General features: G+C 43.0%; 1 protein-coding gene across 2 annotated transcripts in view; it reads left to right on the forward strand.

The window, feature by feature from the left end:
* Window positions 1–15,460, forward strand: part of RNPS1 (RNA binding protein with serine rich domain 1) — an 18,440-nt gene extending 2,980 nt beyond the window's left edge. The window contains exons 2-7 of one of the 2 annotated variants that reach the window (XM_073636652.1): window positions 5,274–5,429; window positions 5,924–6,118; window positions 6,767–6,869; window positions 7,656–7,809; window positions 9,271–9,415; window positions 12,654–15,460. In XM_073636652.1, coding sequence (XP_073492753.1) covers window positions 5,274–5,429; window positions 5,924–6,118; window positions 6,767–6,869; window positions 7,656–7,809; window positions 9,271–9,415; window positions 12,654–12,753 — 853 coding nt within the window. In that variant the 3' untranslated portion in view covers window positions 12,754–15,460. The remainder of the gene's footprint in view (window positions 1–5,273; window positions 5,430–5,923; window positions 6,119–6,766; window positions 6,870–7,655; window positions 7,810–9,270; window positions 9,416–12,653) is intronic. The other variant, XM_073636653.1, reaches the window with a different exon arrangement.
* The last annotated feature ends 1,802 nt before the right edge of the window (window positions 15,461–17,262 follow it).

Genomic DNA, 17,262 nt, shown 5'->3' on the forward strand with positions numbered 1-17,262 from the left:
AAAAGTGCATGCGCTGTACAGAAGGGCACGCCAGCTGATTTCCCGATCAGCTAACGTGACGTCACCATGGCGCCATGCGCACATCGTAGGAGGCATTTTTCAGTGGGAGATACCATTTGATGAGCACAATTGAAAGCTATGCAAATAGCGGAGGGAGACTGTAGTTTTCAGATTGTGCCTCACTGCTGCGGGGCGGGTTTACATGTGTGCTCAAGGTCGGGTTTTGCCTGTGTGTAAGGGTGGGTTGCAACACAGACAAAACCCGCCCTGCAACAGAAAGGCAGCATCTGACAATTACGGTCTCCCTCTGCTTTCAATTGTGACTGTCAAATGTTATCTCCCGTTGGAAAAAAATGCCTCCTACGATGTGCACATGCACCATGGTGATGTCACGCCAGCTGATCGGGAAATCAGTTGGAGTGCCCTTCCGTATTGCGCATGCGTGGGCACTTTTCGACGGAGGGCACTACTCGATAGAACACCGGCAGCACTCATGCAGCCCCAGACCATGACACTCCCACCATCATGCTTGACTGTACTTGTCTTTGTACTCCTCACCTGTTTGCTGCCACACACGCTTGACACCATCTGAACCAAATACGTTAATCTTGGTCTCATCAGACCCCAGGACATGGTTCCAGTAATCCATGTCCTTAGTCTGCTTGTCTTCAGCAAACTGTTTGTGGGCTTGTTGAGCATCATCTTTAGAAGAGGCTTCCTTCTGGGACGACAGCCATGCAGACCAATTTGATGCAGTGTGCAGCGTATGGTCTGAGCACTGACAGGCTGACCCCGCACCTCTGCAGCAATGCTGGCAGCACTCATACGTCTATTTCACAAAGACAACCTCTGGATATGACGCTGAGCACGTGCACTCAACTCCTTTGGTGGACCATGGCGAGGCCTGTTCTGAGTGGAACCTGTCCTGTTAAATCCCTGTATGGTCTTGGCCATCATGCTGCAGCTCCATTTCAGGGTCTTGACAATCTTCTTATAGCCTAGGCCATCTTTATGTAGAGCAACAATTTTTTTTCAGATCCCCAGAGAGTTCTCTGTCATGAGGTGTCATGTTGAACTTCTAGTGACCACCAGTATGAAAGTGAGAGCGATAACACCAAATTTAACACACCTGCTCCCCATTCACACCTGAGACCTTGTAACACTAACGAGTCACATGACATCGGGGAGGGAAAATGGCTAATTGGGCCCAATTTGGACATTTTCCTTAGGGGTGTACTCACTTTTGTTGCCAGCGGTTTAGACATTAATGGCTGTGTATTGAGTTATTTTGAGGGGACAGCAAATTTACACTGTTATACAAGCTGTACACTCACTACTTTACATTGTAGCAAAGTGTCATTTCTTCACAGTTGTCACATGAAAAGATATAATAAAATATTTACATAAATGTGAGGGGTGTACTCACTTTTGTTTGATACTGTATATACACATGGCTAGATATATCCATATCTCCTCCCCAGTCTCTCTCTAGATATATTTCTCTAGAATCTATTTTAGATAGGAACACTGTTTCCTTCTCATCTCCTTCTCTGTCTTTGTTTATAATCACCAGGCACTCCTAGGACCTGAAGAAAGTAATTGTTCAGATGTGTACATTCATTGGGGGTCCGGTGTTTCAGTGGGGCGCTGCCCACTATTCTGATAATGAAGACATTTGCATGATTACTCACTTCCACTCCTTGGAGCGTCAGGTTTTACTGCATTGGAGTATTGGAAACATCTCAAGCAGCACTCAGGCTTTTTGTCTGTTGTTGTGCTAGTACCATCCCTCCGTTTTGTGTGTATGTGTCTTTTAACTGCAGGTAAAGTGTACATGTACAACAGATGTACTGTAAGATCACTGCCTGCATGATGAGATCCCCTGTCTGTTCTACAAAGTTCCAGCATACTATGTCTCTTTGGTCAGTTATGAAAGCTGAACTAAAGGGGCTATTACTCGCCTTTCCAGTGGTCCATTACTAGTATGTTTTTCTGTGTGCTGATTTTCATCCATCTTCATTGGCCAGCACAGGATGACAGCACTTCTGCACAGGAGCTATTCATTTTGGCATACAGGGATTGGCCTGGCAGCTACAAACTGAGATTCCCAGCTCAGTTTACAGTCCAGGGATCGCTGTGAGCAGGCAGGGAGGTGTCAATGTTGTGTATCTCTTCTGCAATAAAAAGCCTGCCTGGTCACAGTATGTAACAGATACTGCAGGCAAAATCGTGTCCTTTGGCACAGCACACAAAAATGCAGCCATAAAGCAGATGCTGTGGTTTCCCAGCTCACATAGTAACATGCATTTTGGTGCTACGCAATATTTGACTTTCTATATATTTTTATTGAAAAATGTTAAAAGTACATAACTTGGTATAAGAAGACTTTGTAATTGCCAAGAAGGCGTTAGCTGGAACGTAGCTGCCGAGGATATGATAACATCCGGTGTGGCCCATTTTTTAAAAAGGGTCAGGGATTTCTTTAGAAAATTTCTCATGCAGGGCAGCCCATTGAATTGAGTGGACTGCCCTAAACACAATGCTCAAAAACACACGCACCCTCCGTTGCTCCTGCATAGTGTGGATGGCGCCTTAGAGATTCACTCTCTAGTCATTCTCTGTTGCTACCAGGAGTGAAAGAAAATCCACAATCTTCCAGTGAGGACACTAGTTCTAGTGACTCTGGCAGGAACCAGGAATCTTCTTACTTCCTGTTTTGACTATGGAACAGGAAGTAAAGGGAAACCATGCCAAAGAGACATGGCAAAAAAGACGGAAACAAAAAAAATTGCCTTTAGTTCTATGTAAGAGTCAATTCACACCAGAAATTGCACGTTTTTGCATGTTGAGGTGAATTTATACGCATTTGTTTTGCGCTTTGGGCTTGTATGCTTACATTTGCTTCCTTTTTTGGGATGTGATAGTGCACTGTTTTGTTGTGTCTATGCACATTTCCACACTTTTGTTGCCAAAAAAATGCAGTTTGCTGTACTTTTTCCCACTGTACTGCAATGGTGTGAACTATGCCCATTAGATAACCTAGTTTTTGGACTGTATATGTAATGGGAATACCTTCAAAAATGCATCCCACTACACACCTGGTGTCAATGGGCCCTTAACATTCTCTTCCGTGTTGATTGTTTGGAGGTGTTGGGAAACACAGTAGTTCTTCCTCAAAACAACCTCAGCCAGAGTGTTTTCAGGAAAGCTTACAGTTCTACAATGTTTTGTAAGTCCAGTGATTGGCCAGTCAGGAAGGCTTGTTCACACTGTGCGGAGACCTGTGTTTTCTGCACTTGAAAAATGCTGTTTTTTTTCCAAGGGCACACCAAAAACCCTGCCCTGTTCCCACTACGATGGGGTTGAGAGTTAGGGAAAAATGCAGCATTTTCCCATTTTTCTGCATCACACCAACGCTCTCATGAAGTGTCTGTCAATGCATTTTTCTTGCACATATGGTGGAAAGAGTCGCTTATACAGGATCTCCGGACTTCAAAAGAAACCTTTTATTTGGCTTCTTATGAAGGTACAGATTACGGCATCATCTGTCCACCTCAGCCAGCCAAACAATACCTTGTGTGCATTGAAAAAAAGCTGTTCCTGAATTATGGGGGATACTGTATGAACGGCTCTTTGCTGTTGCTTGTCTCCAGCAGCCAGTCCATTCTGCCTTGAATCAGCATTTGTTTGAGTCAAGCTGGCTCAAACAGTGAAAAAAAACTGGAATTCCGGTTTAACGTTGACCTTCAGTTCAAGCAAACAGCTGTATAGACAGATGAAATACATATATAATAGGATCGTTCCTCGGATCAGAGATCACGGATTGGATCATTTTCGGTTCAGCAAAAAAAAAAAAAAAAAGAAGACAAATAAACATAAGTTTGTCTTTTTGTTAACACTTTTAAATTACTTGATCTCCCCCACTGTTGTAATATCCTAATATCCTCATCTCCCCCTACTGTAATATCCACATCTCCTACTGTAATATCCACATCTCCCACTGCTGTAATATCCAAGCCCCCCCCCGCTGTAATATCCATGTCATCTCTGATACCCCCCCCCCCGGCCAGATCAGATCCACGAGTTGAGGGGTGATGACGTCAGCGCTCACCACTGCCACCGGGTGTACCAAGATGGCCGCCGCTCCGGAGCTAGGTCGAAGCTGCGGCCTTTGCTAAGGCTGAGGCAGCGGAGTGCTCCGCGGATCGCGTGTGTGCCGATCCGAACAGGTTGACCCGTTCGGATCACGGATTGGTGACGATCCGTTGCACCCCTAATATATAAGCTGTTTTACCTGCCAGGTGTGTGCAATTCTGTCCATCAGTCCCGGGTTATTTTAGAGGTCTGTTAGACATCAAAGACGGGTTGGTTACTTAACTTTTCTCTGCCTCAGTTAGTGACCCTTTCAGGAGGTTAAAACAATTGCAGAAAGCAACATTCTACTTGTCTGTTTAGTTTGCAGAATTGTCACTCCATAGCAGAGCTCCCAGTGATGACCCTGCTCCACACTTTGAGGTGTGTGGACTAGCCTGTCCCCCCACTGGCCGACAACCCCTACATCACCATTGTGTCCTGCAGTGATTAGGAGGAACCAGTGTGGAGGACTCGTTAATCAATCAGCCCGAGGAGTTTAATAGGATCTGCATTTCGGGTTCTGCTGCAGAGCAAAGTTTCTGCAAACTGACCCATCGGACAGGTAAGTATGAAATTGTTTTATTCACAGAGTATTGCTTTTGGAATATTTCTAGCACACTGGCAAGGTCAGTTTAAGCTTTAGACTACTTTCACACTGGGTGGGGCGTTGGGGGCGTCGGTGATAAAGCGCTGCTATTTTTAGCGCCGCTTTACCGTCGTTTCTGTGCCCCTTTTCCGCCGATAGCGGGGCGCTTTTAACCCCTGCTAATGGCCTAGAAAGAATGGCTCTGTCCAAAGAGATAATGGGAAATCCACAATTCTACTGTTTTGTTTGGAACAAGACTGGAGGAAATCTTCCATTGGGGCACACTTGTCTAATGGGAGTTTCTTTGCCTTCTGCCTCTTCCAGAACATGAATTGAACTCATTAGTGGGATACAGATGCCAAAAAAACTCATGATTTTAAAAAATGCAATTTCTTTCCAAATTGAAATACATAAAAAATGGTCAAAGAATAACTTTAAAAACCAAAGCTAATTTCATAAATAATGTACTTGTTCAAAATGGGTTTATCTTGCATAACATTTGTTTTTATACTGTATGAGGCTACATAATGGCTTTCATGTTTCTTTTGTGTAGGGCTCCCTCCCCTAGCAAGCGTAAAGAGCGGTCTGAGGACAGGTCTAAGGATCGGACTAAAGAAAAGGCTCCAGGAAAAGAAACGGCAGAGAAAGACCGTGGACGAGACAAGACTAGAAAGAGACGCAGTGCCTCCACTGGCAGTAGTAGCAGCAGGTACGTGGCATGACAAACCGTTACAAACTATACACCAATGACGAAGCTACTTTCTACTCTTGCTGCTGTTGCACACTGAACATTAGTTGGTATGAAACTAAAGTTGCTTGCTTTCGAAGTTGCAGGCTTCAAAACAAGTTGTGTTCTGCCAGTCTTATTTTAGGTTAATTAGCTGATGTGTCACTTAACCTCAAAAGCATGTACATATTGTGTGGGTACCAACACTTCACTGAACATAACATGCAGCTAATCAAAAATGGTCAAAATAAAGTATTCATGATGATTGGCAAAGGCAACAAACAAGCATCATAAAATACATACCTATTGCCAGTATGTATGTACCTTAGAGTTTGACAGCAGTGCACTCAAGCATGTGGGGGATAATGAGTTTCTTTCCTAGTCAGACACCTTCTATGCTTAAACCTTAGCTCTGCTTTGACCAGCTACTAGTCCTACTTGTTTTATTGATGAATACGCTACCTCCTTTGTTCCAGAAGCTCCCGCTCCAGTTCCTCTTCAAGTTCATCATCCGGGTCAAGCTCAGGATCTAGTTCAGGTTCCAGCTCCTCATCTGCATCCAGCCGCTCTGGAAGTTCCAGCTCGTCCCGCAGCTCCAGCTCTAGCAGCTCCTCTGGTTCTCCCAGTCCTTCTCGACGAAGACATGACAACCGAAGGCGCTCGCGCTCCAAGTATGTTACATTTTTTTTTGGAAAGCTAAAAGGCGCTTGCCTTTGGGATAGTAAGACGACATGTAGTAATAAGGCCATGGAGTTTAAGCTATAGAGGGTCCTTAGGTGGTTTATTAAAAGAAAAAAAATGGATGTTTGTCTTCTGCCAGCATGGCACGTTACTATGGGGTACGTAAACCAGAATGTATGCTATTTTAGTTCAAGTAGAGAATTTGTGGTACATTTTTGAAATCCCTTGCCACTGGCTTTGTTTCATAGTAAACTTTTTCATTTGTAACTTCCTTTTATCAGCCTCTTAATATAGGTCAATCTGTACTACAGCAGTATGTATTGAGGGGTGGTAAATACCTTCAGTAAACCTGTTATCAGATTATTGTGCAGGCTTCCATGGCTGACCTCTTCTTCTGAAAATACCTGTTGTCTGGCCTTCATGCCTACCCTATTGCATACTTGTTTGGAGTCATTGACTCATGTTTGCTAGAAAGCAACTTCAGCACCCATATTTCTCTAATAGGTTTACTCTTTTAATGCATCCACTCTGATTAAGAGCCCACTTGACAACTGTTTTTTGGCTAGCACTGCTAGTACTTCAAAGATTTCTCCATGCATGCCATATTAGTAGAATAACACTATTTTCATTTCTTGCAGATCCAAACAGCCAAAACGCGATGAGAAGGAGAGAAAAAGGCGAAGTCCAAGCCCGCGGCCCACCAAAGTTCACATTGGGAGGCTGACGAGAAATGTTACCAAGGTTAGCTTTGTTTAATAATGTTCTGGTCATTAGGCTTGAGTTTGTTGAACACATTTAGGCTTATTCAGTAAAGCTGAACAAAGAGCAACGATGCCCCGAGTACATAAACCGATTTAGGTAGGTTTGGTGAGAGTTACATCAATGAAACTTTTGCTTCATGGAGAAAAACCTCTGCTTTACCAAACTTACATTCCCTTCACTCCCTGTTCGCTTTCAGAAGCAAGGAGGGGTGCCCTATGCAAATGTCATTTTTCAATTTGGAGCTTGCACAGCTCTTTTTGACCATTTCCTCATCCCTCATGTGCTGGGTGTCTGAATATCCATTCACTAAACCCCAGCATGGTTTGCACGTTTCTGCACTGCCATTCATTCTTAACACCACCCCCAACACACCTTGCTAACAGCTGTGCAACGCAGCACACCACAACATAAGTTAATAAGTTAATGTTCATTGTGGTGCACTGTGTTAAAAAAATAGAAAATTGTACGTTCATGTTTTTTGTGATTTGGTGTGCTGGGCATCCCAATATAATTAACGCACACGCATTACTACACACAACAGTGTGAACCCAGCCTTAGCATGTAGAACCCTGGGAAAGTCACTTTGCTTCCCTGGCAGTGCAAAAGAGACAACCCTTGCAGCTGCTCATAAAGTGAACTTGGCCCTAAATGAACAAAATACACAGGTTCACTTTATCCAGAAATCTGTGTACTGATCTGATGCTAATTGTGTCATATTTTACAGTTCTTATTCTTGCATTATGCTTAATATTTCTGTTTTCACAGGACCACATTCTAGAGATCTTTTCCACCTATGGGAAGATTAAAATGATCGACATGCCAGTAGACCGCTGTCACCCGCACCTTAATAAGGGTTATGCCTATGTGGAGTTTGAGGCAGCAGATGAAGCAGACAAGGCCCTAAAACACATGGATGGAGGTAAACCAGCAAATTAGTATGTTTTAGAAATGCCGTAACTCTACAATCATGTAAGCAAACTATGGCAAGATGAAAGGGTCTCCATTGCAAGTAGCAGTGCAGTATTAAAACTGTATTAAACCCAAAAACAAAACAAAAAACATTCATTTGCAACTCGCCAGTTCGTAGATACGGTGACTGCATTGATTTTCTTTTATGGCTGTAAAGCGCTGTAATTTTATTTTTATTTTATTTTATTAATTTTACTTCAATTTTTCTATTTTGACACTTTTTTATTTAATGTTATCACTTTTATTCCTATTACAAGGAATGTAAACATCCATTGTAATAGGAATAAGCATGATAGTTCCTCTTTACAGTGAGATATGGGGTCAATAAGACTGGGAAGCCTGAAATAAAAAAAAAAAAAACATTTATCTCGGCTTCCGAGGCGGCGCCATTTGTTTGAATGCAGAAGCCGGGTTTGATGTCATAACATTTTTACACGCCCTCCGAATGATCATAGAGACTCGGGACCATCTGGTCCGCCGGAAATCTCTATGATCAACATCGGATCCATTCTCAGACTCACCGATGGCAGCGGTGAGTCCGTAATAGCATCGGCAGGAGGGGGGGGGGGGGCGTCCCCTCTCGTAAGAACGATCAAACGGCGGAACAGCAGCTATGATCATTCTTATGGTGTAGGGAATCGCCGGCACTAAAAGATGATATCTGAATGATGCCTGTAGCTGCAGGCATTCAGATATCCCCGTTCAGAGTCAAGGACGTCATATGATGGCAGGCGGGAAGTGGTTAAAATGTCTCCTTTTACCACTTCATCCCTACAGGACTTGTCAGTGATGTAGGAGTGCAACTACAGCATGCAGTGGAGGACTCGGTCATCTGACACTCCAAGAAGTGTCTAATACTGATGAGTAAGGATGAGCTCCGGTGTGTTCGCACACCCCACGTGCAGAGCCCGCCAGCAAGTCGGCGCTGCGCTAAACAAAGGCAGTGAGACATTTGCAGATCTCTGCAGCCGCACATCGGGACAATGTCTCACTGCCTGTGATTAGCGCAGCGCCAACTTCCTGGTGGGCTCTGCACGTGGGGTGTGCGAACACGCCGGAGCTCATCCTTACTGATGACTGAGGAGGCTGCAGTGCTGGAAGGGAGGTATAACATAAAGGTCACTGGAGAGAGGTAAGTATTATGGCTCCTGTGTGTCTAAATAAACTGTAGCTCGTTTTTGTTTTTATTATATATAGGAGGCCATAGTTCCATATAATCTCACATTTTAAAATTAGTCACTGTTCTAAAGGCCTTATAGTTTGGATCTTTATCACGGACGCATGTTAATAGGTAAATTTGCTGGCTGCTTGTCTATATTCATTGTTACTTTTAAGTAAGAGTTAACATTTATTACTTCCCTCCAGTTAAGTACGATAAAAAAACCTTGTGTTTTTTGTATTGACCTTCCAGGACAGATTGATGGGCAAGAGATCACAGCTTCAGCAGTCCTTGCACCTCTACGTATGAGGGCGGCACCCCGAAGATTCAGCCCTCCTCGTCGGATGTTACCACCTCCCCCTATGTGGCGTCGGTCTCCCCCACGGATGAGAAGGAGGTAGTGCATCTTTTCTGCAGGCTCTGAGAACTCCTAACAGCAATCTGCACCCCTGTTGATGATTCTGACTGTCCTAACTGTTCCCATTCTGCCTTCTTTGCTTTCCTTTTACTGCTTCAGGATATTAACTGGAATTTTATAGGTCCAGTCTGTTGATCAACCCTCAGCTTTTTTTATATGATAATGTCTTTTTGATGTCTTTCCTTAATGTGCTGTCTCTGTGTGGGGCTTTGGATCTGCAAGTCTTGGTCGAACTTGACCCTGGCAAAAGCACTTTACTAACTGTTGCTTTGAAACCGCATTCTGTATTCTTGTGTCCTGTCTGTTATCTGTTGTTCTGCCTTTCTCCTTATAGATTCATAACTTGCTGGCATTTTCAAAAGCTTCACTTTTTTTATATATATATCGCAATCATATGGTTTTTACCTTGTATACAATACATGTAAAGGTGGTGTTCTGCAGACCTGGGTTTGGAGTAAAATCGGTGACTATCTACCAGCTAGGAATGTGTGTAGTTGTATTATGGTTTTACTGAACAATGTTGTACATGGTTTTGTTTAAAGGAACGTTGAAACACTGTTGCTACAAAAAAAGCCAAAGCCTGCTTCCTGCCGAAGAGGTATAATACTTACCGCAGGTGGTGGGTTGTCTTTGAAAGCTTTGGGAGCTGCATGGCTAGCACTTTTACACTCTCTGGGCCCATATACTGGAATCTACATCATTACTGTAGTTATGCAGGGGCTAGTTAATGGAGCCACAGAGCACTGATGGACCAGTCATCCAACACACCCGGAAGTTTCTTCATCTGCCATAGTATGGTGGTGATGACGCGAGCCTGGACTGACTGTTCAGCCCGCTCTCCGCTGAAAACGGGTCAAAGGAGTGCAAAACTAACTGCACTCCTGTGATCCACAGGAGAAGTACAGCCAAAGCTTGTTTGGCTGTACTTCTCCTTTAATAAACATAATGGGTTGTCTGGCTGTGAGAAAAGCACTTTCAGTATGGTCTAGTTTCTAGTATATATTGTATTCTCACCTTTTTGGAGGCTGGTTCAGTCTACACTGAACTCTGATACCAGTTTAGAAGAATTTTTTTTTTTTTTGCGCACCTCACAATGGTCAAGTTTAATAGTTCTTCTCAGGAGCCTTGGTAACAGGCAAAATCTATTGTGTTCTCAGATTTGGGGATACTCTTTGTTAGAATTTTGGGTAAAATGCAGTTCAGCAATAAAGTGTAAAGCTACCTTTTTTTTTTTTTTTGCTATTCTGTTGGGGTGTCGTTAACCTTGTATTGGCACCCGCAGTGGATCGCAAGCAAAGTGCCTTTACAATGCAGTGTGGGAAATGTGCATTTCCCACACCACATGTGTGAACCTAGGCTTCGTTCCACTTTAACAGTGTGGATGGAAAGCAGACAACAAAAGGTTGTACTTTTTCAAATCTCAAAAATTAACATGTACAAGAAGCTCTCACCATGACTGTGTGCATTGGGTAGGCTTCAGCTTGGCTGACTTGGACCCAAGCCCTCTTCCCCCCACATTCCATTTAACAATCCCATACTGGGCCCTCCATTGGTCATTGGGGGTCTGCAGCAAGACTTTTGAGCAATAGGGTGGAGGAAGGTGTTATGTGACTGAGAAGCAAAACACATTAAATCCTGTGCTATCTGGACACAGGATAGAACTCCCTGAAAATGTTTGATTTAAAGGGAACCTCTGGGCAAGTTTTGGTACATGCTTATCTGTCATTTAGTGTGACAAATTTTTCTTTAACTGTTGGCGCTTTACGGTGGCTAAAGGATTTTGCTCTTGCATAGTGAGGAAAATTGTAAGGGCCGCCATGCTAGACTAGTGATCCAGTCACTGGTGACAACTCACCAGCAGCAGGATCGCTAAACGGAGCACACTGCCTGGTTATACAATCTTCAGACCTTTTACTATCTACAACATTATAGAATCTCCCTCACCATTAAAATAGCGATGGAGCTACACCCCGTTGGCCCAGCCAGCAAGGGAGTGACTCTATTGTAGCAGGTCAGCGGTTCTCATCCTAGTGATCTTGGTGCTAAGGAGTTGTCACGAGACAGAATTGCTTGTGTGCTATAGACCTTATGGAGGCATGTGGTGTAAAGCATGCTCTGAGCCGTGTTTTGAGAGGACAGTAAGGGCCGGTTCACACGATAGAAACTTAGTCCGGATGCGTTTCTGCATATGCGCTTTTGATGTGTACCGGTGCATTTTTTTTCCCCCTGTCTTCCTTTACCTTAAATAAGGGCATGTGCATTTTTTATGCGTTTTACTGTCTTTTTCAGTGCAGAAAAAAATGCAGCATGTTCTACTTTTTATTATTTTCTGGTGCTGGGACGCACTGAAACTGACCACACTGGTGTGAACTATACCATTGGAAAACATATAACCTCCTATCCATATGTTTCTAATGCAGAAAAAAACACTGGACTACATGTGGTGTGAACTGGCCCTAAATGCTCTTTTTTTTTTTATTAGGTCCCCTTACAAAGTTTTATTAAATATGACTAATATAGGAGCTGTGCTACCGGGGGGTAGAGACGTGTGATGCACCATAATAGAAATTGTACAGATGTAGGAGGACTGGCGTCATGGCTCTGCATTGAATGTCTGTTCTCAGCAGTAAAAGGTATAGTCACACAGTCCTCTGCAAAGCCACATTTCCTCTGAGATTTGCTACACAGGATATCCACAATATAGTTCCAGCGCTAGCCTGTTGGCTTTTTTTGGTGGTTCTTCTAAAGAATAGTGTAGGGGATAAATAAGTGAATCCATGTTCTGTCCCTCACCCTCCCGATCTATTGAGTAAACGCAGAATGTCGCAAGAGATGTTTGGGGCTTTTCACCGCTGTGAAATGTGTATAGCCGAGCTGCATCTTCAGCCCTCTAGCAGGGATTCAGGCAGACACATGTACCTCCCAGCTCTTAGCATATGAAGATGGTGCCATGTACAAGCCAGAGCAAATAAAAGCCTCCGGGCATCTTGAACTGAGGTCTGATTTTACATAAATCTTTGGGTTTAATGGGCTTATGGGTCTGATTTTTAGGTCTGCAGTTACACCAATATAATAACTGTCTATTGAAAAGTCATCATGTTTTAATTTTTGATTGTATGTCTGTGGTCATGTCACAGTCTCTCCCCATTGATCTACACTTTGGGAAACCTGTATCTATTTTTATGGTTCAGCCGATAACGCTGTGTTCCTTCCGCAGGTCCCGTTCCCCCCGTCGCCGTTCCCCTGTCCGCCGACGCTCGCGATCCCCTGCACGGCGCCGTCACCGCAGTCGTTCCAGTTCCAATTCATCACGGTGAAGCATCATCTCCCTCTGTCACAGCTCCCTCCCCACCGGACTACCACAACAAGATGTGGACCATGTTCTCTGACAGTACTGCCTCATTGAGGACTCTTATTATAGGGCACCAAAACCATATAATGTTTTCTAGGACTTGTAAAGGCTTTTGTGAAATGGACTGGACTAAAGGACTTGGCAGCATGCTTAATTTACTGCAAAAAAAAAAAAAGCCTAAAATTGTCTTTGAAACCTGATTATGTGAAACTTGCTGTAAAGGTAAACCCATTACCAAGATTTGTCCTATTGTCGGTCTTGCAAAACTCTTTGTACAGCCTGTGAAAAGGGTTAATTTTTTTAATACTATTTAAAATGGATTTGGTTTTAATTTGTCCAAGACCTTGTGGGTAATATCACTATAATGCAAAGTACTGGTAAGCAGACCTAATGCAATGGTCCTTGAGAAAGGTATGCATGCAGCTCTGTCCAAAAACAGGACTTCTGGGTGAAGCCACATTTAAATGGTTGACCTGTAAGTGAATTAATTTAAAGGACTGCTGTATGAAAATGGCTTTGCCTGGAAGATTTTAGTTTTTGGAGAGGGTTATTTAATTGTGGATGAAAAAAAAAAAGTACCAGACCATAATTTCATTTAGTTTTCAATGTTTGAGCGCAAGGAAAGATGAGGGGGATGTTTGATTGCTACTACTCAACTGCCATTGCAGATTGCGAAACGTTGACTGTTTTTTGAGAGAAAAAGGAGCTGCTATGAATGCTTATTGAGTACCTGTGGCAGCATGTCCCATTACAATTCCATCTTGTGGCAGCTGATTTCAGATAAGAGCTCAGACCTCATGCAACCTTATGTTGAGCTGAGTACTGAAAATAAAGCAGCATCTGCGTTAATTATCCTTTTAAGGCCATTGCATGTATATGATCTCACCTCCGCAGTCCCCTTGAGCGCCAGGTTCACACTGATGCTGTGTGGGAACCACATGTGATTCAGACAGAAATCGCATGCGATTCTTTGCATTTCGATTTGAGCCCATTTATTTTGTATGTCTCGCAGCACACGTGCACGAAAAAGGTGCATGCACCTTATTTTTGCAGCACTGGAATTGGATCGTATGCGTGTTCACACCCATGCGATCTATTTTAGCCAATCGCACTGCGTTTTGTGAACCTTTTTTGGTGTGTCGTTAATTTAACATTGACCTGGACTGGTTCTCCTAAACTGTTTGTGATGCGGTGTGGGAAATGCACAGGAATCACTGTGAATCCTGCATAACATCAGTGTACCAGGGCTTAGTCGCTAGTCCTCCAGACTGTTATTTGACGTGACATGCAGTTGGTTTTGTACAGAACTGTCCCCCCAACCCCTTGTTATCACATTTCACAGACAGATGGTGGTGACTTTTTAAAGTGCAGCTTTCTGTCTTCAAGTTTGGGGGGGGGGCGTGAGGGGGCATTGCTTTTATCACATGGAGGTTTTCCATAGGCTTAAGCTTTTCACCTTTTCCTATTTAAGGACACTGAAATAAAGATGAATGTTGATGTATGGCAGATGGTTTACTGTCTAGGTGCATTACTACCAATATTTATTTCTCGCTTGGCGCTCCCCAGACACACAGTTCTGCTTTTCAACCAAATCATGCAGCATGCCCATGCAGTGTGTCCTTGGCTTGTGATGCCTTGTGCATCCTCCAGGGGGCACAGCATTTTGTGGGCTCATCAGACAGCCAGGAACACTGTCCTGACTTTGCACTAATTTTAACGAAATGATAAAATGAAGCCTTTCATAGGAGCAAAGATACTAAGCTTTCTTTGCATTACTTTCCCTAGGAACACTAAAAAAAAAAAAAACTCCCTTGACCTGACTGGAAGCTTGAGTTGTGCAGTGTGTGGTTACTGTAGTAAGTAAATCTCCTAAATCCGAACCAGTACTTTGAGTATAGTGATTGTCCCCCCATTTGTATGATTTCCCACTATGTCCTTTACTGGTGACCACCTATTAACCAGGACAGGAAATGAAGAAAAATCTCCCAACCAGGACACAGAAAATAGTTCTTTTTTTGGAGAGGTTTACCATCCTATCCCTGTGACCAGAGCAAGAAGTGAAGGAAAACCTCCCCTCCCAATGTGAGCTCCAGACATCAATAGAGACCTATCAGAAGTGCTTACCATTCCCTTCTCCCTACGATGCAAAACGTTGATGTTTTGGCTGGAATGCAGATCACACATTCTTGTAGTTTGTCAAAAAAAGTAAACTTTTTTTTACTGTTTCTGCAACTGGATTACATTTCAATTAGTGACTCCTCCATGAACCCATCAACTTTGTTGAAGCCTTGTTTTATTTTGTTTTATTCCAAGAAACCCGCAGCAGCAAAGAGGTCCATCCTTGGAAATTTCCCAAGGGAATCAAACCTGGAGTCTGACAAGTCCCCTTAAAGTGCTAGTACTTGGAAGGAGGATACACCAGAAAGTCCCCCTAAACCTGGGTGTGTTGTCTGCCATGTGTTCAGCCTGTAATGTACATAGTTTACATGGCAGCAAATGGGTGAATCCTTTCATTGTGTCCAGAATTTCCTATAGATTTGACACATGAACATGTACAGTTGAGATTTTACATTTGTTTTATTTTTATTTTGTAGCGTTTAAGGATTTTTTTAATGTCTGTTCCATACCTGTAAACTGCAAACTGTGGATTAAAACAGGCAAGGTTTACTGAGTGTTTGTTTCATTTTTATTTTTTGTTTATGGCTCACTAGACTTTCCGATTTGTATTTCTAAAAGGAACATTGGATATAAAACACATCAGGTTAACCGGTTCCTGACTGGCTCGTGCAGATTTACTGCGGCAGAATGGGCCCCCCTGGATGAAATCCATACGGGTACGTCCTTCCCTTTAGCGGTCAGAGGGCGCGCCCGCTGCACGGTGGGGGACCCGATGAGCGTGGCCGGCGGACACGATCGCCAGCACAGGGATTTGTATGTGTAAACACACAAATCCCTGTGCTGTCAGGGAAGAGGAAGCATAGCAAGTAGGAAAAACTAGGTCTTCTCTCCTAGTCAATCCTATCCCCATACAGTTAGAACACACTGAGGGAACACACAATTAACCCCTTGATCGCTCCCTAGTGTTAACCCCTTCCTAGCCAGTGAGATTTACACAGTAATCTGCATTTTTATAGCCCTGATCGCTGTATAAATGTCAATGGTCCCAAAAAAGTGTCTGATCTGTATGTTGCAGTACCGCTAACAATCACAGATCACCGCGATTTACTAGTAAAAAAAAAATATTATAAAAATGCCATAAATCTTTCCCATAGTTTGTAGACACTATTTTTTTTTTTTTTTTTGTGCAAACCAGTCAATGTACGCTTACTGCGATTCCCCCCCCCCCCCAATGTAGAAGCGCATATATTGGCCTAAACTGATAAAAATTAAAAAAAAAATCTTCATTTTAATAATTTATTATTATATTTATATATAAATATATATTATAGCAAAAAGTAAAAAATATACAGTGTTTTTTTCAAAATTGTTGCTTTCTATGTTTATAGCGCAAAAAATAACCGCATAGTTGATCAAATACCACCAAAAGAAATCTCTATTTGTGGGGAAAAAAAGGACGCAAATTTAGTTTGGGTACAGCATTGCATGACCACACGCAATTGTCAGTTAAAGCGACGCAGTGCCAGATTGTAAAAAGTGCTCTGGTCAGGAAGGGGGTAAAATATTCCGGGGGCTGAAGTGGTTAAAGTGAACCATTGAGGAAATGAGAGAGCTGACATTGCTTACTTGTTTTTAAATTACACCTGTCTTGACACCAGTATAGCCTGCGATTTCTGACCTTTACTTTTGAGAATGTTCATTCCCTGAGAGTCTTGCTGATGCTTTGGCTTGAATACGTTCCAAGTCCATGACCTGTACCAAGAATAGATATAGGGAAATCTGACGCTTATTTACAGGGTGCATTCTTTAGGCTGTCACTGAAATACAACAATCATTTTTAGGAGGTCAGCAGTGGCAGCCTCCACCTAATTCTCTTATAGCAGGTGTAGTGGAGAGACAAATATCCAATGTGTTTCTGGGTCTCCACTGATCTCCCTTCATCAGGGATGGTAAAGGCTGGAAGATAATTGCACCAAGTGTTGGCATCCTGGAATGTCATGGGATTTTCCTCTGGGGATGGAGACTACAACAAAAAGTACACGTATTTTGAAAAGTGATGTTAAGAGAAGTTCACCTTCATACAAAAAATAATAAATGCAGATCTTTTTGCAGGGAAAAAAAGTACATTTTTTATTTTTTGCATTCGGAGCCTGTAATGCATTGCACCAGCGATCAGCAGATCTCCTCCAGACTGTTGGTGTATCTGCTTACCTGTACAGCCCTTACGGGTAAGCCAATACTCCCTGACAGGAAGACTCCAAGAACTACCCCAGCCCCATGGCAGTTCATTAAGAACTACAAGCTGACAGCTGCTAAGGCTGTTGGGACTTCTAGTTCAATCATACACACTCTGTGT

The sequence above is a fragment of the Aquarana catesbeiana genome, linkage group LG06 (assembly GCF_042186555.1).
Source record: "Aquarana catesbeiana isolate 2022-GZ linkage group LG06, ASM4218655v1, whole genome shotgun sequence".
Classification (NCBI taxonomy): domain Eukaryota; kingdom Metazoa; phylum Chordata; class Amphibia; order Anura; family Ranidae; genus Aquarana; species Aquarana catesbeiana.